Source organism: Catharus ustulatus, chromosome 17 (assembly GCF_009819885.2).
Source record: "Catharus ustulatus isolate bCatUst1 chromosome 17, bCatUst1.pri.v2, whole genome shotgun sequence".
NCBI classification, from domain to species: domain Eukaryota; kingdom Metazoa; phylum Chordata; class Aves; order Passeriformes; family Turdidae; genus Catharus; species Catharus ustulatus.
The window spans coordinates 6,812,297-6,836,994 of NC_046237.1; the positions used below are offsets into that span (position 1 = coordinate 6,812,297).

Below are 24,698 nucleotides of genomic sequence, written 5' to 3' on the forward strand. Positions count from 1 at the left end.
CTCCGCGGGAGCCAACCTGCTATTGCAGGAATTCCCAGAGAAATTCCCGCTTGGGGTGATCTGTCAACGGATCCATGAACTTTCTTTTACCTCTTGAGAAAGCAGCTACTTGAATGTGCTAAAAACAGAGCAGGGGCGAGTCCGTCAGGGAGAGGCTGGGAGGGGGCTTTTGCTGACCCCTGCACACCAAGAGACTCCCTGAAAATCTCTGTATGTGCTGCTGCTGGCAGCTGCCCTTGGCAGGGAGATCTGGGAGAGCCAGGAGAAGTTTCCTGCAAAATAAAACCCCACAAAATCTCACCTGTTTTTTCCACTGGGCTACTGTACTTCGCAAGCGGCTCTCAGCAGATTTGGACACAGCGAATGGGCTGGATCAAGTTTCATGAGCTTTCCCTGCTTCCACTATCCCCAGTAAGTTCAAGTCATTTGGAGATCAGCCATCAAACCCCACCCTTTCTCTGCTCCCAGCCACCAGAGGCTTGGTCTGGTCCACTTTTGGAAAAAGCAGAGATGAGAGGTGTTCCAGGGCCTGCTTTGTCCATCCACTCACCACAAAACCCACAGGGAAGCTCTGTCCTGAGACATCCCCTAACTTCAGGGGTGCTCAGGTCTCCAGGACCTCAGCCTTGGGTCAGTGCTTGGAGGACTGTCCTGGGTGACACACTGGACTCTGAGCTGGTGATGAGTGACCCCATCCAGACAACAGCAATCAGTCACTGGTAGATGCTGAGGCAGGAGATGGGAGCAGCTGCCATAGGCTTTGCCAAAGCAGCACTTATTTTGGGGAGGGGTTTTGATGTCTCCCCTTCTTTTCACCATCATGAGCCTGCCTTGGCTGGAGGGCTCCTGACTGATCCTCTAACCATGTACTTGTTCCAGTGCTGGAATGGAGGCAGGAATCTGCCTTTTCTTCCCCACCTTGCTGCAGCTGTCTTATGTCCTTAATCCCCCAGCCCTGGCACAGGGGACATTTGACCCTGGAGCAGTCAAATACTCCATTCAAACACTTAGAAAACCTGGAGAATGTGGCATAAATGGTGACTTCCATTTCTGTCTTACAGACCATCCTGTTTTCTCCTTTGAGGAGACAAAGGACCTCTCCACACCTTCTTGGTGGCACAGGCCCTCCTAATACAACAGAAAGCATCATGGTTCCCAGGAGATATTTTAGGATCCATCCACGCCTTTCTGTAAGAGCAGCCCACAGAGGCTCCATGTCCTTCACTCCCTACATCCCCCTACTGCATCTGTCCTGGAGCTGCAGGTGAGCACCCGTACCTGGGGACACTGCCATCTGCACCTCCTGGGACAAGTCCTACACCAGGAAAAGCTGCAGCATTCGGCTACAGTGGGCAGCAGCTGCAAGAGAAATGTGACCAGGACCACCCTGTGTGTTAGCCCAGCCTCTGCCACCCTGAGAAACAGGGAGCATGGAAGGGAGGATGCAGAGGAGATGATGGCTCCCATGGGCCCTGCTCATCGTGAGTGCCAGGGTGGAGTTTGGACCTCCAGCTTTGCAGATGCTCTTCTGAGACACTTTGGATTTTCCCTAAACCTCTTCCTCATAATGATTTTAATTAGTCTGGCTGTTGTTCAAAATAATAATGACAGGGAGAGGAATAAATGCTAAGCAGCAGCCTGTCACGCTTCATGAGATGCCCCTGGGGAATGCTGGGCCAGACAAGCAGCCAGCCCAGAGCCATGCCAGCCAAGTGGGTGCAGGCTGCCACCCTACATCAGCCACCAGCAGTTTCTGGGGTCTGGGCTGACCTGTGTGAGCATGACAGCCTGAGCAGGCACTCAGGTCTCTTTTCTCTCCCCCTCTCTGTCTCCTTTTATTCGCCTCCATAAAACATAGGAAGTTCAAGCCATTCATTTTGCTATTTGTGTCTCCTTCCCCACGCCCCGGTTCCCTCCCTTGCCCCCTGCAGCCTCTCCTCTCACTGCTTGCCCAGCATCCTTGACCCCGAGAAGTCTGGTGTGTATGCACTTCCCTTTTGGCCCATGGAAAGCACCACTCTGAACTGGTGCCTTGATAAGTCTGCTGTGGGAAGGCAGGGGCTCCTGGGCTCCCACACAGGGCTTTCCCATGTAGCATTTCCTATGCTGTCCCTGCTCACCCGTGTGATCTCTAGACCCGGGCAGTGGGAAGCTCTCTGGATGGCAGTGCCCCGCCGTGGCAGCAGGTCTGACCTCCTCAGGATCTCGTGACTTTGCTCTGTGTCAAAAGCCACAGTGTGTGGAAGCAGGCATTGTCCTGAGGAGGAGAAGTGAAATGATTGACGCCTCATGGGGTAACATGGCACCTCTCAATTCAGCCACAGCAAAGGATTGCAAAGGGCTCGAACACCCCAGCCCCTTCCCCTCAGTGCTTTAGCAAGCAGAGCTCTGATACTGTCTCCCACAGAGCTTGAGATCAACGGACGTGTCAGCAAAGGAGCAAGCGTGTGGCCGAGCAGACAGGATTGGGGTCGAGACCTCGGAGGGGCTGGAGACAGGGATTGACTGGCAGAGAGGGAGGAAGGAGAGGCTCAGCGAGGAGGGCTGGGGCCTTTTCTTTGAAATAGCCTCAGTACTTCAGCCGTGGGTTGCCGGAGGGCGAAGGCAGCGTGTTCCCTCCTCGCTGCCCTCATCAAGCAGAGGCAGGTCAGCTCGGCTGTGCCGTGCCCTGTGCTCCCCGCAGCGATGGGAGCACAGATAAGAGCCTTGTCCCGCTTATCGCCCCATCAGCGGCTCTGCTGCTGCCCCAGCGCCGAGCACCGAGCCCTGATCTCATCAGCGCGCCGCACACTTGCAGCTCGAACAATAACCAACACAATTCCCAGAAATGCACAGCCTCCTGCTAAAGCCTCCCCGGGGGAAAGCATGCCAGCCGGCCTGTCGGCACCAGCACAGCCATCGCTGCCAGCCGCTGGCAAACGCAGCCTGCGGCGGCCCCAGCGCGGAGGCACCTCCGCGAAAACAAGGGTGTGCTGGTGGGGAGGAGGGAGAGGCTGAGCTCGAGTCCTTGGGGCCACCCGTGAGCTCCCTGTCCTCAGGAAGTCCCTCTCCCTCTTGCTGTTTGTGACCAAGTGTTCTTGCCCTGTCCCGCCACCCCCTTTGCAGCCCCTGCCCGCTTTGAATGCCCGCTCAGTTCACAAAGGGGCCAAGACGCAAAACTAAGCCCAGCTGCCCGGACTGGACATGGACAGGGCCATGGACACTCCTCATCTCAGTGGGGACCTGAAGACTGGAGAGACTTTTCACATCTCACAGCTTCCCTAAGTGTCTCAGACCATCAGAGCCTTTCCTGTCACATTTGAGTAATTGCTGTTTCCACTTCCAGATGGAATATCTGCACACCAAAGCAGGCTGGATGCTCAAAGCAGGTATGTACCCTGTGCCAGCCGAGCTGGAAGTGAGGGAGGGCCAGCAGCTGGCATGGCCATCCTTTCTCCAAACACTTCCTCTGGAGCTCACCAGCCTGTCTTCTCCTCACACAAGGCCAGATGTGCCACCCAGGGAAGCAGCACAGTACAGCAGCAGAGCTGTCACCTCCAGACCTCAGTGATGCAGCAGACACCACATCCCCATGCAAAAGGTGCAACACCAGCACCATCCCAGAGCCCACATGAGCAAAGAGCAGCACCTGGAATGGAACAACAGTGTTCCCAGTGCAGGAGGATGAGCCTTGCAGTGTCCCAAGTGAAGGAGGACCTGCCTGCCAGTGTCCCTGACATGAGGTGCATTGTTCATGCAAACACATGGGGAAGTCCAAGGAGGACAGACTCGCTGGCTGCGTTGGGCTTCCTGCCTCCTGGCCCCGGCCGCCGCCTGACATCATCGCTCCCGGTGGGAATGGCCACCCTGGCCCCACTCGGTCCCTGACATTAGCCAACAATTTCCTGACCTCCTGTCCGGCTTTTCAGCCTCCCACGGCCCCCCATGGTGGGGAGGCTTTTGTGCCTGAGATGATAGAAAGATGATAGATAGATGATAGATAGATAGATAGATAGATAGATAGATAGATAGATAGATAGATAGATAGATGGATGGATGCTTGACTCCTGCCACCATGGCACAACAGCTGGCAAATCTGCATCCTCTTCCTCACTACCTGGGCACAATAAAGGTGATGCTCCCCATCACCTCACCATCCACATCTGAGGTTATGGAAATGGCATGGACATGTGTGTTCTCCAAAAATGCCCCATTCAGATTGACAGGGTCAGGAAGGCTGAGGAGAAGGAATGTGGGGGTAAGCAACGTGGGTGTTGGAAGAGTGCCTTTGAAACAACCAGGTGCTGCCTGGCCTCTGTGCACCAGCCTTGTGGAGGCACCCACCTTCTCCCCATCATCCTCAAATATGCTCAGGTGACAGCAGGGTCTCGGTACAGTGTGTGCCACATCACCCATCCACCCTGCAAACTGGCTTTTCCAAATAAACAGACTTTTTGGTGAAAATGTGGAGGACTGTGCAAGCCTCGGGCTGTTGCTGCTCAGCCTCTCTTGTCTTGCAGGCATGAGTTTTTCACTGAGTGACTCCTCACAGCAGAGCACAACCTTGGGCTGACGTGCTGCAAACCTGCCCTTGTCCAAACCCGCTGCCATCAGCACTTTGCTGCAGCTGCTTCCAGTGCTACTCTAAGAGTTTTTCCTTACAGCCTAAACCCCCACCACTGGCTCCATCCCTCTGGCTCCAGCCCACTGGGGATGGAAGGTTTCTCCTTCCCGAATACAAATATAACTAATCTGCTAAACCCTGCTGTTGATCCCGACTGCATCCTCCTGTCCTGAGCTTTCCTACAGTGCCTTTTATACCGGTAATAGCACCAGGCTCCTTCTCCCATCATTGTTGACTCGACAATGAAAACTGTTTGTATTATTGTGTCCCCGAAGCTTTGCCAATAGCACATGTGTCCCGAGCTGATAGCAACAGGCTTTGGCAAGGCTGCAGCTCCATCAGATAAGAGCCTTTAACCTTATTTCTCCAGCTCGAGCGTTCTGCAAGGGCCATTCTGTCGTGAGCCTTTCCTTATCCTTCCCCTGAGCTTGCAGATCCACGGGCTCCATGGGCCAAGAAGAAGGGTCGCTGGCAAAGGGCAGAGGTGGAGGTGTTCAGGGCAAGCAGCCTGGGAAACAGCCTGAGCTTGGGTGAGAGAAGAGCCCTGGAGGGAGATGGAAAGACAGAGCTGCTTTCCCAGGCAATTTAAGGGCCAAATGCACGGCCGTCCCTTGTCCCCTGCCTTCCTCAGGGACCCACTCCACCCCGCCGTGCTCCACCTTGGCTCGGCTCCCGCACACAGCAGGAGCGAAGTGGAGGAGAAACGCTGGAGCCCGGAGGCCCTCGCACGCTCCCGGCTGGCCTGCGAACAAAGCCTTTCCCTTGGAGCCCTTCCCTGCCGCCTCCCTCCTGCCCCGGCCCCGGGGATCCCCGGCATCGGCACGGCCCTGGGGGTCCGCAGCATCCTCCTCATCCCACCCTGCATCCCTGTGCCAAACCCCTCCAGGGCTGCTCCCAGCATCCCCGAGCTCCAGCTCTGCTGCTGGGGGATTGCTCTGCTGCTTTCCGAGCTGCAGCACAAAGGGTGTTCTGAAATCAGAAAGCAAAGAAAATGATGCTGCCTGTGGCAAGTTTTAAAATCTCATTTTTAGGCCAGTTTATGGGAGGGATGTCACAGTTCTTGGGGTTATGAGCTACAAATGCAGCATATCTCCTTTCTCTTCCTTTAATGTCCCCAATGCAGCGCCTAAAAGCAAAAGTTGTTCCTCTGTTGGCAAGGAGGGAATGGTCTCAGGTCCTTCTCTTTATTCTTAGTGTTATTATTAGTATTATTATTATTGTCATCATCATTTTCTCTGAGAACAGAAGCACTCTGTGAAACATCCTGCCCTTTGCTGGGGATATTGTTGTCTCTAAAGGGCTGAGGAGAGGCTGGGTCACCCCATGCCCTGTACAAGACACAGAGAAACTGAGGCACAGAGCCATAGCATCTACCCCACTCTGAGCCAAAATTGCTCTCTTCCCCATGTGTTTCCCTGTGTGTGTGAGGTGAAGTTCTCTCAGCAACATGCTCATTCCTTCTCCTGGGTAGGAAAAGCCTTGGTGAAGCACAGAGGTGGCCATGAGGTCCTGTGTGCAATGTGGTGGGCTGCAAGCTTTGGTGAAGATTGTCACTTCAGGGATGCTGCAAAGGGCTCCCCTTCTTCCAGGAATGCTGTAGTGTCTCTTTCCCTCCAGGAATGCTGCAGTGTTCCTCTTCCTCCAGGAATGTTGCAGAGGGCTCCTCCTCCTCCAGGCCTGGTTGTGGTGATGCTCACAAACTGGGCAGCCACATTCCTGGGAGCAAAAACCAACCAGTGCATGGAAAACCCAAGCAGAAAGCACTGGGTTGGGGGCTGGAGGGGAAGTGGAGAGAGAGGGCAAGGGAGAGGAAAGAGGGGAAAGGGAAAAGTCTGCTGCTACCCAGTGAGGTCATGCCTCATGCTAAGTTGAAAGATGCCAGGAGCCACAGCAGCTCCTGAGAACAGCAAACCTTTCCTAGATGGAGATGTCCTGTGTTGCTGGATCAGCCATCCCAGTGAGGGAGAGGATGGGTGACCCTTCTGCTGCCAGCTGGCGGCCTGGACGCCCGCAGTGGTGCCACCACTCACTCTCTCACAGGAGGTTGGGAACACATAGAGCAGAGCTCTGTGAGAAAGGTGCATTCAAAGGGAGACTGCACATTTCCTGGGGCTCACATCATCTCCTGGGAGTCCCCAAGGCTAAGGCCATGGACAGGGGCCGTGCTGGAGCTGCAAATGGCTGTGGTTCTCATGGGCATGTGTGGCTGCAGGCCCACAGATGGGCAGCTCCAACCTACCTCCCAAAAAAATCCAGGCTCAGAAATCCTTCCAATTGCAGTTTTCCTTTCCTCAGCACCCAAAAGGAGGTCAGGCATCCTGAGGCAGCCAGCCTGGGCATGCAGAGGGAGCAGGATCCCGGTTCTTGGCTGCATCTCTTGCACAGACACCAGCAAGCAGCGCTTCTGCCAACTCAAGCGATGGAAGCAGCGAATAACCCCGGCATGCCCAGGCTCTGCACAGCCCAACTGTCGGCCAGCTGCCTGTTCCTGGGAGGATGCAGTGCCACAGGCAGGGAGCATTTTCTTGCTGTAATCAAGAAAAGAAATTGTGCGGATCGGAGCAGCTGAATGGCAGCCAAATCTGCTTCTCGGCGGCTTTTCTACACTCTGTATTCATGTATTTGGCATGAGCAGCTCTGCATTGAGGTAATTCATTAATGCTCAACCAAAAATGTGTTTATGGAAGTCTTGAAATAGTTGGTAGAAGTGTAAGACTTTCCTTCCTAAAAGCCTGGGCTCTCTCTATGATGGGAACTGGGTATTAAAGCAACGAGTGCTGCTGCAATCAGCTGCCAGGGAAGCGACTCCAGGCAGCGTGTGCCCTGCGCATTCCGGCGTGCTCTGATCTTGTGCTGAAGGCTTTGCCGGGATTTAGTGTCTGTAAGCACCATGGGTGGGATTTGCAACAGTTCTGCTCATGCTTGGGGTGTGGGAACCTCACCCCAGGTTTCACAGAGCACAACTTGGGGAGCAAACACAGGGTGATGTGGCTGGAAATGCAGCACCCCAAACTGAGAGTGGGACCAGAGAGTCGGCTGTGCCAGCAGGGGCTGTGGCAGAGCAAAAGGAGGGGAAGGGGAGGTAGGACAGCCCTGGGGAGGCCCAAGGTCTCTGGCCATCCCCCAGGAGGTGCAGTGGCTGCACCCGTGCAGAGCAAACAGCTTTTTCAGGTTAGCTGTGGCTTTCGCTGCTCGCACAATGGATATCGCTGTTGTCGTTCCAGTTATAATCCTGTATAAACAAGGCTGACCTCTGGTTATTGAAAAGAGCTGAAAATAAAGACAACTTTCTCTGCTTCCTCAGATGCGGTGTCTGATTGCCAGGCTTGGCTGATGCAGCCCACACCATGCTCCCAGCTCAGCTCCTGCAGCTGCTGGGGACCTGTGGCGCGGTTGGCAGCGGGGCAGAGTGGCAGTGAGCACCCAGACAGAGAGCCCCTGTGGCCCAGGACACCTTCATGCTGTCCCTGATGTCCTTCACTTGTCAAAGGGAGCTGGCAGACAAAAAAAAAAAGAGCACATGAGCAGAAAACAGCTCAGCTGGGCTTTCCCTGATTGGGAGTGGAACAAGCACCCACTCTCCCCGATTTGGGTGGGATTCTGGTCCCTGGCTGGGGACACGGGGGATTTGTCACCCTTGTACAGGCACATAGCAGCAGCCAGGATGCTCCTGACACGGATGCTGAACCCCAGCTGCCTTGCTCGGCACTTTCCAGCTCGGCCTGACCCACTGAACTATTTGTGCCCGAGGAAACCGGGCGCTGAGCTGGGCCTTGGAGAAGGGGAGGCTCCGGTGAACACAGCATTTCCCAGCGGATGACTTCAGCCTCCCAGCAGGGCTCACACACAGCCCCAGCCCTGAGTCCTTTGCTCTCCAGGAAGCTCCTTTCTTTGGGAAGCCTTTGTTCCAGCAAGGCTGGAGCAGCCCCAGCCCCAGGGGAGCCCAGGGGCCCTGCCAGCACGGGGGCACCTCCCAGGGCACTGGGGGAGCTGCCAGCCTGAGCCACGCTGCACAGACCCCCCCCAAACATCCCGAGGATCCCCATCTCCTTTGTGGGGGTAGGTCATGTCTGTCCCACCTGGCTGCACTGCTCTGGGTACATATCCAGCGTGGCCTAATGATAATTGTTCGCTATAATTAATAACAAATATCTTCCTGTGAAATATCTCATTCATCCAATTGGACACACAACGGCACCAGCCACACACTGCTGGTAATTGCATGGTGATTAACCAATTAGTGGTGTGAACACATCTGGAGGCAAGGCTGGTCTGTGTGAGCAAGGGAAGACACTGCTGGGCACCAGAGGAGAGTGCAGTGCTTGTAGCCAAGCTTAAGGATTCATCCTGCCCCTGTCCTGCACCTCCTGCAAAATAAGGATAAAAAGCAATTTTCTCACCACAGGATCCTGCCAGCATCCTCCACCTGCCATTTCTGTTACCTGGATGCAAATTTTGGGGACAAGTCCTTTGGATTTGGTTGCACAGCCTCAGCCTGGAGCTCCTGCACCAACCCAAAGGCAGCAGCAGCAGAAATAACCATCAGGTTCAACTGGCAACAGGCTCTTCCCTTCTTGCCATCCCCACCAGCCCTCTTTGAGCCCTCAAATCCCCGACACCCCCTGAGGATGATCCAGGTGGTGCCGCTTCTATTTTTAGCCAGGTGGGAGCTCAGTGCTGGACCTGGCTGGGAGAAATAATCGGGACGGGCGGGCTGGGGGCGGGGAGGGAAAAAGCTTTTGTGCTGGGGAGCAGAGGCGGCCGTCCCGCCACGCTTCCTCTGCTAGGTGTGGTGCTGGGCTGCGCGGGACGCTAGGAAGGGAAGCCAGGGCCGGGGTGGGGTCAGCCAGCTGCCAGCTCAATAAAACTGGGGAGGGAATGAAAAAAAAAAAAGAAATTAAAAAATACACAACTCCCGAGGCTGTGCGCTGGACTGGAGTCCAGCTTGCCTGATTCCAAGGCCAGTAAGGAGGGCATGGGGAGAGGTCACTCGGCTGGCACGCACCGATGCTGGCTCTGCCCAGGGATGCCCACCCAGAGCTTCCAGATGTGGCTGGTGAGGAGCCAGTGGGTCACCAGCACCCCACGTTCCAGCCCTATGGGCAGAAGGGGGAAAGGAGGGCTTTATACCCCTCCCAGGAAAGCTGAGCCAGGCACAGACCTTGCAACTTTACCCCACACTGGGTGAGGGGGCTTTCACTCTGTGCTGCTGGCTGTGGGGAGAGGGAGGGGAGCAAAGCAGTGAGGCATTGCCTGTGAAGGCAGGCTCCTCCCGGGCTGGCCTGGGGATATTTTGGGTGCTTTGCACACTGGCATTTCTGCATACAGGCATTTTTGTGTGCTTTGCATGCTGCTCCATCCCCTCGAACCTCTCCTTCCCCTCTCTCTGTGCTTTGCCTCCTCCAAAACTTTGCCACACTCCATGGCCCTTCATCCCGTCTCTTTTTTCCTCTCTATTTGTTCTTTTTTTTTCTTTTCTTTTTTGTCTTAATGGTTTCCTAATGATGCAAAACCAACAGCAAATGCAAAGCATGAGGCTGGGTTTCATGTGAGTTTGAGGGTCGAAGTGCTCAGCTTTGCTCCATGGTCAGGAGTTCTCCAACAATCCCATTGCAGCAGGGACAGCAGCACCACCCTGATCTCTTCCCCCTGCAACTGGGAGAGCATCCTGAGCCTCTGGCCATCCCTCGTGGAAAAAGCCCAAGCCTGGAGTGGCTGCACAGAGCAAGTGTGGAGGACACGAGGCTCTGCCTCCCATGGGGGGAGTTTGCCTCAGCTCTTAACATCATTCCAGAGATAGGAAAATCAGAGCTGCCCCCATTCCCACCATGCTGCAGCTCATCCCCACCATATCCCAAATACCAGCCGGTGCCACCCCATCCAACCCTGGCTCCAGGGCAGCTCTGAGCACACCTGGAAGCCAAGGATCCTACCAGGGCTGTGGAGGGGGCCGCAGGAGGATGTGATCAGGGAAAGCACCACATGCTGGGCTGAAGCCTCGGAGAAGGGGGATATCCCCACCAGCTGCCCAGACTGGCTGCCCCAAAGGCTGCTCACTTCACCCTGGGAGTCCCCAGATCCCCCAGCACCCACCTTGCTTCTCCCAGGGCTGGGACAAAGAGCCAAAGCCTCCAGGGGCTCTGCTCTGGATGGTGGCAGGGACTGCTTCTCCAGCAAAGCAGTGCTCCAGCTCCCTCTGGATGGGGGAGAGGGGAGAGGAGACTCCTTGCAGCTGTGTGGGCTCTCCTGTGGACTGGTGCTGATTTGCACTTTCAAAATTTTAATAAGAAGCTCCAGAAACGTGAAGGAAATCTCACCCGAAACCTCTGTTGCTCCTGGTTGATGATTGAAGAATAAGTGAGACACAATTTTTTAATTTTTTTTTTTAGGAAGACTTTGTTTTGTTTAGGGTTAACAGCAGATCGGCTTGTCCAAATCACTTCCAGACACACAGAAACCATGGCATGCAATACCCCACGGCTGTGAGAGGCTGGAGCTGGGCTCTTGCGCAACCCAGTGCCCCAAGTCTTCCTTAGGCTGAGGTTCACATTTCAGGCTGGGGTCTAGGGCATGTGTCCACAGCCAGAGAGGGCCTGGGGGCACGTACCCGGAGCTGGGGCATCTCTTTCAAGTCAGCCCGGCTGCCCCGGGGATTTCAGGGGGCAGGCACAGTGCGCCAGCCACTCTCCTTGATGGCAAATGGATCCTGCAGAACTCGTAACTCCCAGTGCCAAGGGCAGGAAGGACCTTCAGACCACCTAGGCTGACCCTTGGCACTGCAGATCCCTGCTGGATGGCAGCCAAGCAGGCGGGGCAGTGACCTGGTGCAGGGGACAGGGGACAGGGGACGCGCAGCTCTGCTGCGGCTGCGATGGCAGCGTGCTGTGGGTACCCGGCCGTGCCCGAGGCACGCAGCGATGGCACGGCCGTGCCAGCTCCAGCTGCCCTCCCCGGGGTTAGCCACGATCACCGGCTGACACTGAATCCCCCATCCCTAGAAAACACAACGCTTTTCATGTAAATGAAACTTAAAGTCAAGGAGTGGTTTCTTTGCCTGAAGCTGAAATTCCCACAGAAAATTGCTGGGGGGAGAGGGCTCACCCCTGCCTTCACCCCAGGGCTGCTCCCAGCCCCGGATGGGGAATGCTGGCCAAAACACACACACGGAGTCAGTCGTAAGAAAAATAAACGCCGAGCCTTGAACATCCCTGTGCTCCTGCACACAGCCTGGCAGGCGAAGCTGAACGCGTCCCTGCCTCGGCACCGCGGGTGGTGGGGGCGAGGGCAGGGCGCAGGGAGCAGAAAAGGGGCTTGAAAGAGCTGGAAAAAAGAAGACATAAAGAAGGAGACAAAGAAAGAGAGACAGAAAGAAAGAGAGAGAGAGAGAGAAAGAGAGGAGGAGAGGAAGAAAGGAAGAAAGGAAGAAAGGAAGAAAGGAAGAAAGGAAGAAAGGAAGAAAGAAAGAAAGAAAGAAAGAAAGAAAGAAAGAAAGAAAGAAAGAAAGAAAGAAAGAAAGAAAGAAAGAAAGAAAGAAAGAAAGAAAAGAAAGAAAGAAAGAAAGAAGAAAGAAAGAAAGAAAGAAAGAAAGAAAGAAAGAAAGAAAGAAAAGAAGGAAAGAAAAATGTAACAATCCTCCTCCTCGAACAGAAGGGAACGGGGCAGCAGCTTCCACACAGGTCCCAGCTCGGCCCTCCCCGGGTGGCTCTTCCTGCTGGTGCCTGGGGACGCCCCCCCTTCCCTCCTCCTCCTCCCCCTCATCTCCTCCTTCTCCTCCTCCCCCTCATCTCCTCCTCCTCTCCCTCTCCTCCTCCTCCTCCTCCTCCCCTCGCCCCGCTGATTGGTCCAGCCCGGCTATATTTTGCCCCTTCCAGCCCAGCATCATCCCAAAAGTTTTTTTTTGTGGGGAAAGGGGGGAAAAAATAAAAAAAAATATAGGAAAAAAAAAAAGAACAGAAACCAAAACAAACGCAAGCGAGCCCGAGTCCCCCGAAGGCAGGCGAGGGAGGCGAACTGCGGGCGGCTGCTCGGCGGTGCTGGACCCGGTGGGACGCGGCAGGAATCCCGATTCTCTCTCCGGCACCCGGTCGGGTCGGACACAAAGTGCTGTCCAGCTGGAATGAATATATCTGAGTCTAACTACTGCCGAGAGGAGATATCGCAACCCCGGGGCGACTGTTCATGGGTCACCGCCGCCGTGCCGGCCGCTGAGCCCGGGCTCGCCTTCCCGCGCCCCCCGGGAGCCGCCTCCCCCGCCAGCCGCACGCCCAGCCCCGAGCCCGGCTTCGCCTTCGGCCCCGGCCCCGGCGGCGCGGCCCCCGGAGCGGCCCCCAGCCGCACGCCCAGCCCCGAGCCGGGCTATGGATACAGCCCCCCGGCCGGCCGCCCCGAGGGCAAGGCCGCCGAGGATTCCCGCATCCGCCGGCCCATGAACGCCTTCATGGTCTGGGCGAAGGATGAGCGCAAGCGGCTGGCGCAGCAGAACCCCGACCTGCACAACGCCGTGCTCAGCAAGATGCTGGGTGAGCGGGAGAGGAGCGGGAGGAGGGCTGGGGGCGCGGGGATGCGGGGTGCGGGGCTGGGGATGCGGGGTGCGGGGCTGGGGATGCGGGGGTGCTGCGTTAGGGGCTGGGGATGCGGGCTGCACGAGTACAGGGCTGTGCGATGCAGGCTTACAGAGCTAGGGACGTGAGGATGTGGGGTGGGGGATCCAGGCTGCAAGCTGAGGAGACAGGGATGTGGGAGTACAGGGCTGGGAATACAGGAACACAGAGGTACAGGTTTGGGAATGTGGACTGCAAGAGAGCAGGATGCAGGGGTACAGAGCTCAGAATGTTGGGGTAGGGGCTGGGGGTGTAGGGATACGAAGGTTTGGTTCTGATAATCCAAGGCAGCGGGATGCAGAAATACAGAGCTGGTGATGTGAACGGCTGGGTTACAGGGATTCAGGGCTGGGAGTGTGGGATGAAGCCATACAGGGATTTGGGATGTGTGCTGAGAGTGTCCAGGGCTGTGGGACGCAGACTCCACAAGGCAGTGGGCTGTAGGATACAAGGACATGGGGCTCTGCTAGCCAGGCTCCAAGGGTACAGGACTGTGGGGTGCAGACTGCAAGAATATGGGGTGCTGGAGCTGGGGTACAAGGGTGGAGTGCTGTGGGATACAGAGCTGAAGGATGCAGGGCTATGGACTCCAAGGTTAAAGAGCTGCGGGACACAAGCTTTAGGGATGTGCAATGAAGGGCTACCAGTTGCAGGTTGCAAGGATGCAGGGCTGCAGGGATGCAAGCTGTAAGGATGCAGGACTGTCGGATCAAGGGCTGTGGGATGTGGCGTTACAGGATGTGGGAATATGGGGCTGTGGGATGAGGATGTGAAGATGCAGAGCTGCGTGTACACAAGATGCAGGGAAACAGGGCTGCGGGATGCAGAGATACAGGGCTGAGGGGTACACAGCTGCAGGGATGCAGGATATGGGAATACAGGCTGCAGGATGCGGGATGCACGACTATAGGATGCGGGATGTGGGAACAGGGGAAGCAGGATATGGGTAAATGGAGCTGCAGGATGCGGGACTACGGGAAGCAGGATATGGCCAGACAGAGCAGCAGGATGCAGAGACACGGGGCTGCGGGGTGTGGGGATGTGGGATTCAGGATATGGGGCTGTGAGTTTTTGGGACAGGTGATTTGGTCTGCAGAGGTGCAGGCTATGGATGTGAGATGCAGGGAAGCAGAGAATGTAGACTGTACCAAGGGGCAGTGGGAGGCAGAATCCCCAGCCCTGGCAGAGGGATTTCCAATCCAGGTACCCCCATTCTCCCACAGCACTGAAGTGCCGGGCATTGCCTGAGCCTTCTGCTGGGACAAGGGAACAGCCTGGCTTGGGAATCCATTCCCCAGCCCTTCCTGGTGCCAGCAGTGAGAGCCCGCTCAGGTGCTGAACCATCTGCAGGAACCCTTCACCCCTGGGCTGCCTTTCCCTGGGTGTCCCCATGCCCTGGCCAGTGCTGGTGGCTGACCCATTCTCACAGAGCTTCTCTTTCCTCTTCCAGGCCAGTCATGGAAAGCGCTGAGCGCCAGCGACAAGCGTCCCTTCGTGGAAGAGGCAGAGCGACTGCGAATCCAGCATCTCCAGGATCACCCCAACTACAAATACCGCCCAAGGAGAAAGAAGCAAGCCAAGAAAATCAAGAGGATGGAACCCAATATCCTCCTGCATAACCTTTCCCAGCCTTGCAGTGACAACTTCAGCATGAGTCACCATGGCGGCAGCCAGCCGGGCCACCCCCAGCCTCCCCCACTTAACCACTTCAGAGAACTCCACTCCATGGGGTCGGATATTGAAAACTATGGCTTGCCAACTCCTGAGATGTCTCCCTTGGATGTCTTGGAACAGACCGAGCCGGCGTTTTTCCCTCCGCACATGCAGGATGACTGCAACATGATGCCCTTTCGCGGCTACCACCACCATCACCAGATGGAGTTTCCCCAGGAGAAGTGCATGGGGCGGGACGTGGCCGTGCCCTACACGCAGACCCCCTCACACTTGGCCGACGCCATGAGGACTCCCCATCCCTCCAGCCTTTACTACAACCAGATGTGCTCGGGAACTCAGAACGGGCTTTCCGCCCACCTGGGCCAGCTGTCGCCCCCGCCTGAAGCCCACCACATGGAGAGCGTGGATCACTTGAACCAAACCGAACTCTGGACAGACGTTGACCGCAATGAGTTTGACCAGTATTTGAACATGAGCAGGACTCGTCCCGAAGCCTCGGGCCTCCCTTACCATGTGTCCCTGTCCAAAGTGACTCCTAGAAGCATCTCCTGCGAGGAGAGCAGTTTGATATCTGCCCTGTCCGATGCCAGCAGTGCTGTTTACTATAGCCCCTGCATCACCGGTTAGGTTGACCCCACCATCCAATGCGCGCACCAGGAGAGCCCCGATTCTCCTCTAAAAACAAAAAGCCATCCTCCTTTAACCACGAGCTCCATCATATTTAGAGTATCTCATTAAATGCATCGCTTTCTTGTTTGTTCTTTTTTATTTTTTTTTTAATTTTTTTTTTAGAGACAGACCATGCTGAACTCACTGATATACCGTATAACTATATAACACAGATAGACGCCTTTCCCCGCCGTGCTCCCCGCTCCAGCCCTCGGCAGGGCACATCTCCAGCTCCCACCAGCTCCAAGGGGCATTTTCAAGCCAATTCCAGTAAATCCTGCCTGAAACAATCACACTAGGATGAGCCAAAGTGTGACCTGTCCCCAGTATTTAACCCAAGGACAGGAGAGCTTTTAGGGGGAAAAAGCTTTTAGAAAGACTTTGCCGGGGCTGTTAAAGAGTCGGCGCCCATTAGGGGTGGGCTTTAGGACAGTTTTTACTGTATTCTCAGCAATATATTTTAATTGGGCAACAAAACTATATTTTTACTAAGCATTTTTATATATAAAATGGTATTTATCTTTTGGGGGTTTTTTATTAGACTTTTTAAAAAGAAATCAAGGGATATCCATGAGATCTAAAGCATTTATGTAGCAAAGCTGGATTTAAGCAAAAAAAAAAAAAAAGGAAGGGGGAAAAAAAGGAGATATTTTGTGAAAAGGGAATGATAATGTAAATATTGAGGAACAACTGACTGGAATTTTGTACAAAAGAAAAATATGACTGCAAACACTTTTATTGTCTAGAACTGTATGGAGAGCAAACTGTTTTATTCTGGTTAATTATTAAAACATCTTCATATAATTGTTCCCATCTTGTGTGCTTGTTGTGTGAACACATATTTTCCGCAAATACATGTTGTCCCAACCATTTCCAGATTTTTGTATCCGTTGATTAATGTTTTGACAACCTGGCAAATGTATTAATTTCCAAGCTGCCGCCCGCCCGCTCTGTCAGTCGCCTCAGGCTCCGCGAGCGTGGCTCTGCTCGCCTCGGCACGGGACACTGGGATGGGATGGGATGGGATGGGATGGGATGGGATGGGATGGGATGGGATGGGATGGGATGGGATGGGATGGGATGGGATGGGATTCTGGCGGCAGCCCCATAGCACCGCACCGTGCCGCCCAGAGATGCTCCCAGCAGGAAAAGCAGCTGTTTTCAGATTAAAATATAATAAAACATGTGATATCCTCCTCCAAAACGAGCCTTGGTGTGGTCATTGTTTTGGAAGGCTGACAGCGTATCCATGCAGGGTCCCCATGGCTCACCCTGTTTTCCCATGAAACCCCCCCAAATAGAACCAGGCTGCTCCAATGCTTTCTCTCCAATCCTCAGAGCTGGAAGAAAACTCCGTGTACCGGAGCCTTTCCTCCTCCTGGCCTTCACTGGCTGCTTCCCGGCTCCAGCAGCGGCGGGTCTTGCCGAGCCGTCACCATGCCCAGCCGGATCCTGCTCGGAGCTGCTGGTGCTTTGCCGGAGCTTCATCCCCCTCCTGTGAATCACTCTATGATTTACAGGGAGCTTTTTTGTTCAATTTGAAAAGGAGGAACAACAATCTGTTGCTTAAAACCCGGTGGCATCCGTTCCTTGAGCGCCGAGTGATTTAAACCAGGCTGATATCGCCAAAAAAGGCTGTTTAAAAAAAAAAAAATTTTGAAAATTGAATAGAAGAGGTTTTTTTGTTGTTGTTGTTGGCAAAGAATTGCCTTTTAGGGGAAATGGATATTTAACAAATGACATTAATTTTCAAGCTTCTCCTAAATTAAATTCACATTAGTGTTAACAGGACTCAATCCTGACTCACTTTTTTTTGTTGTTGTTGAATGTGAAGCGCTAATAAACGGGACCACTCCGGGGGCTGGCGACGCGTTCCCATGGAACGCCACAAAGGCGCTTCATTGTCTTTCCATATACAGTATGTAAAAAGGGGGAATACATGGAAAAATGACCTCACTACCTACACGGGAGGGCTGGCGGGCGCCCGGCGGGTGCCAGAACCCGCGCTGCAGCAAACAAACACAACACCAAATGAGAAGCATCCTGTGCCGCCGCTGATGACTATGAAAGGAAGCAGCCGGCTATGGGCTCCATCCCGCTCCGCTCCCCGAAGCGGCCTGGGAGGAAGGAGATGAGGGAGGGGGCAGAAGAAGAAAGCTCTGAGTTATTTTCCAGCCCCCAGCTTCCAGGTACCTTCCAGGCATGGATGCGGTCACTTCCTGCGGTTCAAAGCGGCGGTGAGCAGGCCGGTCCTCGCCCAGCTGCCCTGCCGTGCTGGGGAGAGCCGCTGTCCATCACATCGTGGAGCAAATGTGAAGTCACTTTTCTGCAGCAGAAATTCCCTTCTTTCCCCGTGGTTCAGCTGTGCCAGCTCACCGTGGTTTTTAAATGGAAGGAGGGTCAATTTAGATTAGCTGTAAGAAGTCTTTAGGATGAGGGTGGTGATGCACTGGCACAGGTTCCTGGAGAAGCTGTGGATGTCCCATTCCTGGAAGCGTCCAAGGCCAGATTGGACTGGGTTTGGAGCAACCTGAACTAATGGAAAGTGTCCCTTTCCATGGCAGGGGGTTAAAACTTGATGGCTCTTAAGGTCCTTTATGCCCCAGGATGCTGCTGTGGGGCTTCAGCAGGCACTGAAAGCTGCAATGGATGGTCATTCCCATCCATAACTGCATCAAGGAGACACCACACTAAAGCCACAATCACTGTGAATTCCCACCTCGCTGGCCAGCCCTACCCCAGGTCACAGGGAAACAAAAGAGAAGGGAAAGAAGAAAGGAAAAAAAAAACAGAGTGGATATCAGCAGGCAGAACGAATTGTGCCAGACTCCAAAAGATGCCACCTCCTACCATCACTTGGTGTTCCACACAGCCTTTTTTCACCTAAACTCACTGTTTTGACATCAGCTTTATCAATAAGTGTCCCAAACCAACCTGGTTTGTGCTGGTACAGCAGAGGTTTGGGCAGGCACCTCTCCACAGCGTCCCTGCTGCAGCCTCATGGTTTAGCCATGGCCAGGACATGGCCTGGATTTGTGCACCTCCAAAATCCAGGGTTTGGTGAGACTGGTGGCACAGGGGCTGATCTGGCTCCATCAGGAGGGCAGAGGGCTCAGCTGAACCTGGGAGAGGTTCTGGTCCTTGGGAAGGATGCTGACCCCTTGATGAGCTTTAGCCACACCACTTATTTTACATATTATTTTTATCTTTTTAAATTTATTTTATCTTGATTCATATATATACATTCTATGTTAATCTGTATTTTTTTTATACACTGGAATTTCTTTTTATATTTTTTAATCTTTTGTATTTTTACATTTTTTCAATATTTTATATGTTACTTTTGTATATTTTGAACATACATTTTATTTTTATCGATCCCTGTCCCTGTACAGCTGCTCTGGAGCCAGGAAACCATCCCCCAGTGTTTTCTTTCGCTGCATGCCGGTGGCTCAGGTGTGACGTGGGACTGGAAATGGCTGGAGCTGACATAGTTTGGGGATGATTTCACTGCCGTTATGGCTCAGGCCGGGGCTGTTACTGCACAGCCCCTTCCGATTTTTATGACTTAATCTCTCCAAAGCTCAAGGCCGGATGGTTTTGGGTTGGGGAGGAGCATCGAGGGGCTTTTAGCAGGTCGTTACAGCAGAAATGTGGAGAAGGTACTTGACAGGTAAATGGAAAACCTGACGGCCCATCCTGCCGGCTTTCCCAGGATGCAGGGAGAGGGGGAGGCGATACCAGCTCCTACCTGGGCTTTGCTGGCAGGTGGCATCTGCTCTGTGTCCCTGTGTGCAAACCCGTACCTGTGAATGGGGTGCAAGCACCTGTGTGTACCTGCATCACTGCATACATCCATGCTGACATCCATCCCTGTGTGCATTGCCCAAGCGTGCAGGCATTGGTGTGTGTGTGTGTGTGTGTGTATGTGGGCACATCCCCGATATCTGTGTGCCTGCATCTGGGTGGGCTGTGTGTGTGCATGTGTGTGCACCTCTGCACGTGTGTGCTGCTCCTTTGTGTGCATTTTTTTGGTTGCCCCTTTGTGTGTCTGAGCCTGCATGCGCGCCCACGTGTTCCTCCGTGTGTATCCATGCGTGCATCTCTCTGGATATATCTGTGCACACACGTGTAGCTGCATCCCTGTGTGTGTGTGTGTGTGTGTGTGTGCATCTCCATGTGTGCACCTCTCCATGTCCATGTGTCCATGTGCATATCCATGAGCACACCCCCCCGTGTGTGTGTGTGTGTGTGTGTGTGTGTGTGTGTGTGTGTGTTCTGCTGGAGGTTCACAGATCAGCTTTATAGCCGTTCTGGATTTTTTACAGTGTTATGGAGTGCTTGATGACATCACCCACCCAAATATTAAAACCTCATGTGCCAGCCAGCCTGGCCCAGCAGCGTTCAGCTCCAGGCTCGCTGTTCCCGAGGCTGAGGCTGTGGCATAGCCAGGGGCAAGCAGGATGCTCAGGGTGGCAAGTGGTAGCTGCAGGGTAGCCCCAGCCATCCCAGCCCAGAGCTCACGTAGGGATGGGAACACTGACACAACAGCCGTGATGAAGTCATCCTGGCTGGGATGACTGGGATCATCATCAGGGAATGAACAGGGAATTAGAGCCTCTTGGTCCCTATATTTTGGGTGTTTGGTGTGGGGGCATCTCTGGGGAAAGGAGCACACTGCCAGTGGTGGTTCCCCACTGTGGCACCAGGCAGCTCCTGTAGACCAAGTGATATGATTTATATTTTTCCCCCTCTTTCAGGAAAAAAAAAAAAAAAAAAGGATTTATCAAAACCAAACCTGTTTGTAGGAAACAGCTCCAAAACATTTCCTGACTCGAGAAAAAGTGCATTGGAAAAAAAAAAAAAAGTTTCCAAGTTTTTTTAGACAGGAGGCTAAACCTTTGGAGAGGCAACAGCAATCTGTGGTGCAAGGTTAACCAAAGGGAAAAGGTTGAAATGCAAAAAAAGGTTTCAAATGTTCCCAGAACAACCTTTCCTGGTCAAGCAGAAGCAAAGTTCCCAAGCCTTCCCCAACTTTCTTCTTTGCAGCTCAGTTTGGGAAAGGAAATGTTTGGAAATCTCAGTGCTCCTTGCAGACAGGAAAGGCCCCGTTTCCTTGTGCCATGCCCAGGGCTGCCGGGCAGCAGGAACACTCGGCTGAGGCTGGATGTCCCCCCAGCCCTGCTCCCAGCAGAGGAATTCTCTGCAGGCAGGGGAGGGCAGCTGCCTGCAGGGAACAGGAGCTGGGGTGTCATAAATATTACAGGTTTTGTAAAAGAAAAAAAATAAGCCAGCAAGGAGTCCTTAATGTGCCCTGGGAAATCTGTGCAGCCTGAAACACTTCAGCACGTTTCTTGCCATGAAGTTCAGCCTCTACATCCTTCGTGGAGCTTTGGTTGTCCCCTCCAGCTCCCAGAGTTTCCCCCACCAGCCCTCACACTCCTTCCCCTACCTTAGGGCCACCACAAGCCCCTGCACCCCCAGTTCCCAGCACCACACCAACATCTGCTCACCTAGCACCGTGCTGGGGTCCCTGTGAGGAGGACAGGTCCCTGTGAAGGAGGTAGATTTGGGTCTCATTGTGTGAACCATGAGGGATTTTGGGGTCTTCTCCTTGCTGTCTCTGAGCCAACTGAGCCCCACAACATCTGTCAGAACCACTCTGTGCTTCCCTTCTGAGGTGATTCAGCAATGCTGTGATGTACCAGGAGGCCAAAGGGTCATGGAAGGGTTGGGAGTGCTCTCCAGAGGTCACCTAGTCCAATCCCATCCAACACAACACAACCCACACAGCACAACCTAACCCAACCCACCCAGTCCACCTAATGCAACACAGCCAAGACCAGCCCAGTACAATCCAGTGTAACCCAACCCAGCATAACCAACCCAACCCAGCATAACCAACCCAGCCCAGCACAACCCAGCATAACCAACCCAGCATAACCCAATCCAGGGTAACCCAACCCAGCATAACCAACCCAGCCCAGCACAACCCAGCATAACCAACCCAACCCAGCATAACCAACCCAGGATAACCCAACCCAGCCAACCCAACCCAACCCAACCCAGCATAACCAACCCAGCACAGCACAACCCAGCATAACCCAACCCAGCATAACCAACCCAGCAAAACCCAACCCAAACAAACCCAACCAAACTAACCCATCCTAACCAATCTCAATCCAATGGAACCTATCCCAACTGAACCTAACTAACCCAACACAACCCAACCAGCCTAACTCAACTTCCAACACAAATCCTAAACCAACTCTCCCCATCGCCTCCCACGCATCTAAGCTCAACCTTTCCAGGATGTTGCAGCGGTTTTGATGGAAGCCTCTCCCTCCTCCTGTACCCGGCAGCCCAGGGAGGTTGATCCCTTCAGGGAACTGAATCACGTCCCCCCCCACCATCGTGGGAGCGTCACAGAGCGTCTGAAGCTCGTCAGGAGAGTCAGGCCAGGCCGCGCGGGGCCGTTCTGGGAAGCCATCCAGCCATCCGCTGGAGAGAGGAGTCTGCCTAAAAATGCCTCTGCTGGCTCCTCTCCACACTCCGACCGTCCCATATGGAACAAATGTACATTTTCCATCAATTGTTTGTATTTTGCATTTAAAGTAAGAAGGGGGAGGGAAGAAAAAGCCAGCAAGCAAGCGGGCTGCACATATAGGCGAAGCGTCGGTGACAGCAGATAGGCCCCATCGCGGAGAGGGAGAAACACTGGCCGGCGTTCAAGAGACTCAAACGTATGGTATGAAACAATAAATTTTAAGTGTGTTTTGACATATTTGGTGGTCTCTGCCTCATGCTTAATGAGCAGTGGTCCACGTTGCGGGGGAACTGCTCAGCTCGGGTGGTTGGCAGGCTGTGCTGGGCGGGGGGTCGGTGGCCAGCGAGGTCAGAGGCGTTGAGGTGGTCCTGGCATGTGTGTCCCAAGGGAACGGGACACAGGGCTGTGACACCATGGGCTGCACTGGCATGCTCGGAGGAAGGGATGCTGTGGGTAGTGCAGTACCTCAAGGGGACAAGCAGTGATTGCAGGAAGAAGCATCAAGAGGTAGAATTGGGTTAAAATTGGTCAGGAGGGGACACGCAAGATGGTGGTGATGTCCCAAGCAGCATCCCTCACCTCTGCATGCTTAGGCAACCTGTGCTCCCATCTCCAGGCTGGGTCCCAGCCTGGCAGCTCTGCTCTGCCTGCAGGAAGACCGTGGGCTCCCACATCCCATCACCACAGCGAGAAAGCCCAAAGGGATGGGCAAAGCAGCAGGGCAAGGGAGTGCAGCCCTCCCGCATCCCCCGCCTCTGTGCCAGGCTGCCCGGCTCCCCCCGTCTGACAGGGCTTGATCAGAAAGATGGACATGAAAGTGGAGCTTGGCTCTGGTTTCTCTCTCATTCAGAACATTCAAAAACTATTAACTGTGGTGGGGGTAAGCAGGCAGCTGGTTTTAATATTGTGCTCTTCCAATTGTGTTGGGTTTTTTTTTTTCCTTGCTTTTCGCGAGCACTTTAAGTGACATGGTTACATGTATTTGATTAAAAAGCTGTAATTCAACGAGTGCATTTTCTTGTACTGTACAAAACTGCTTAAAGACACAGGATTTATTTACGGTGGTCTCCCAGTTTTCCAGCTCTGCCAAAAGACAAGATGACAGGGAATTCACAGGAGGGAGGACGGATAGCAGCGGAGGGGGACATGCAATCTCTCCCGGCTTTCCCAGTGTGGGGAACACGACTGGATCATTTCCTCTGCTGTAAGGTCAGCCCACTGCTGCCAGCCTGGTCCTTGGGGCCATCCACTGGTCCCAAAAGCACAAGTTCCTTTTGGTGTCCCCAGGACTGGCTCTCAACTTACAGGAGCTGGCAGAGGGGACAGCTAGGAGGGGACAGTTAGGTTTGCCCAAACTGGCCCCCATCCTGCCTACAGCAAGATGCTGCAGGACACAACTGGAGGCAGGAGGGAGAGATTTTTTCCAACCATGCCCATCCCCTGCCCGTGCAGAGATGCTGCCAGCACTGAGGAGCCTGTCCCAATCCAGCAGCTCTATTTCCTAAGGAGGAAAAAGCCTTTATGAGTTCCCAGCAAGGAGCCATGGCCTGATGCTGCAAAGAACCCTGGATCATCTCCCGTTAACCCCAACATCTCCCATGGCACAGACACAGACTGGAGCCGTGCTCACCCACACCTTTTTGGTTTCTCTGCTTCCAAAGTGATGAATTTCAACCCAGAAAGGTAGGCATGGAGATGAATAAGGAGCATGGGGCTGCTCTGCAACCCCTCAAGCACCAAAATTGCCATATCCCCCCACTCTGCTGGCCACAAGGGGCTGTGGCACAGTCCCTGCACTCCATCACATCCCTGGGTTTTCTGCATTCCTCTGGCCTGGAAAGGAGGCGTGTGCCTGTGCCTGTGCGTGCAGTGCTGACCCCACAAACCCACTCCACCCAGCACAGCTTCACCTTTCTCACCCAGATGTATAATAAAAATTGGCAATAAAAATAAACCCAGCAATGCTTGCTCCTCACCTGCCTCAAAGTCCCTGATGTGCAGCCCCGGGGACACGGACACCGACCCCAGCATCTCTCAGGACCACCCTGGGAAATCCCGGCCTCCCCCACCCCTGCCTGGGGGGCCGGAGCCTGCCTGGCTGCTGGCCATGCCGAGCCGAGCCGTGTCTCTTCCTCAGCTCTCTCCTGCCCAGGGATCACCTGCAGTTCAGTTGATTTATGAACGGAGAATTTTTCGAGCTCTGTTTCCTTTTCATTGTTGTTTCAGTTGCTGCGCTCGCTTCCGCCCGCCTTTGAATAACTCCTGCCATGCTGTGAGTGGTGAGAAAGGCACCGAGTAAACACTCACACTCAGCCCAGGACTGGGGGGCAGGAGCCCCAAAAACAGGGCAACGCAGGGCTGCTCCCTGGCTGGTCCTACCCATGGCAGGAGGTTGCCGAGCTCCGAGTGAGCAGAGCTCTGAAGTGGATCCCTCTTGTCTTAAAGCTGCAGTTTGGGATGGGGTAGCCACATCCTAACCTCCTGCCCCGTGTCACAGCTCCTGGGAGATGCCAGTCCCATGGGGATGCTGCTCTCCCTTGCTGTGGTTGGGGAGGAGAGGGCTGTGGTGGGTGGTTTGACTGGAGGGACCCTAAAATGCGATTTA

General features: G+C 54.2%; 1 protein-coding gene and 1 long non-coding RNA gene across 2 annotated transcripts; one reads left to right on the top strand and one right to left on the bottom strand.

The window, feature by feature from the left end:
* The first annotated feature begins 12,270 nt into the window (after positions 1-12,270).
* On the top strand, positions 12,271-16,350 carry SOX18 (SRY-box transcription factor 18). Its single transcript, XM_033075335.2, has 2 exons — positions 12,271-13,122; positions 14,654-16,350. The coding sequence occupies exons 1-2, from the start codon at positions 12,720-12,722 to the stop codon at positions 15,502-15,504; spliced, it is 1,254 nt and encodes a 417-aa protein (XP_032931226.1). The 5' UTR covers positions 12,271-12,719; the 3' UTR covers positions 15,505-16,350.
* A 6,780-nt stretch (positions 16,351-23,130) lies between these two features.
* LOC117004446 lies at positions 23,131-24,244 on the bottom strand. Its single transcript, XR_004419625.1, has 2 exons — positions 24,070-24,244; positions 23,131-23,594 (listed from the first exon to the last, which is right to left on the bottom strand). It is a non-coding gene; the product is annotated as an uncharacterized LOC117004446 (long non-coding RNA).
* Positions 24,245-24,698: the final 454 nt, after the last annotated feature.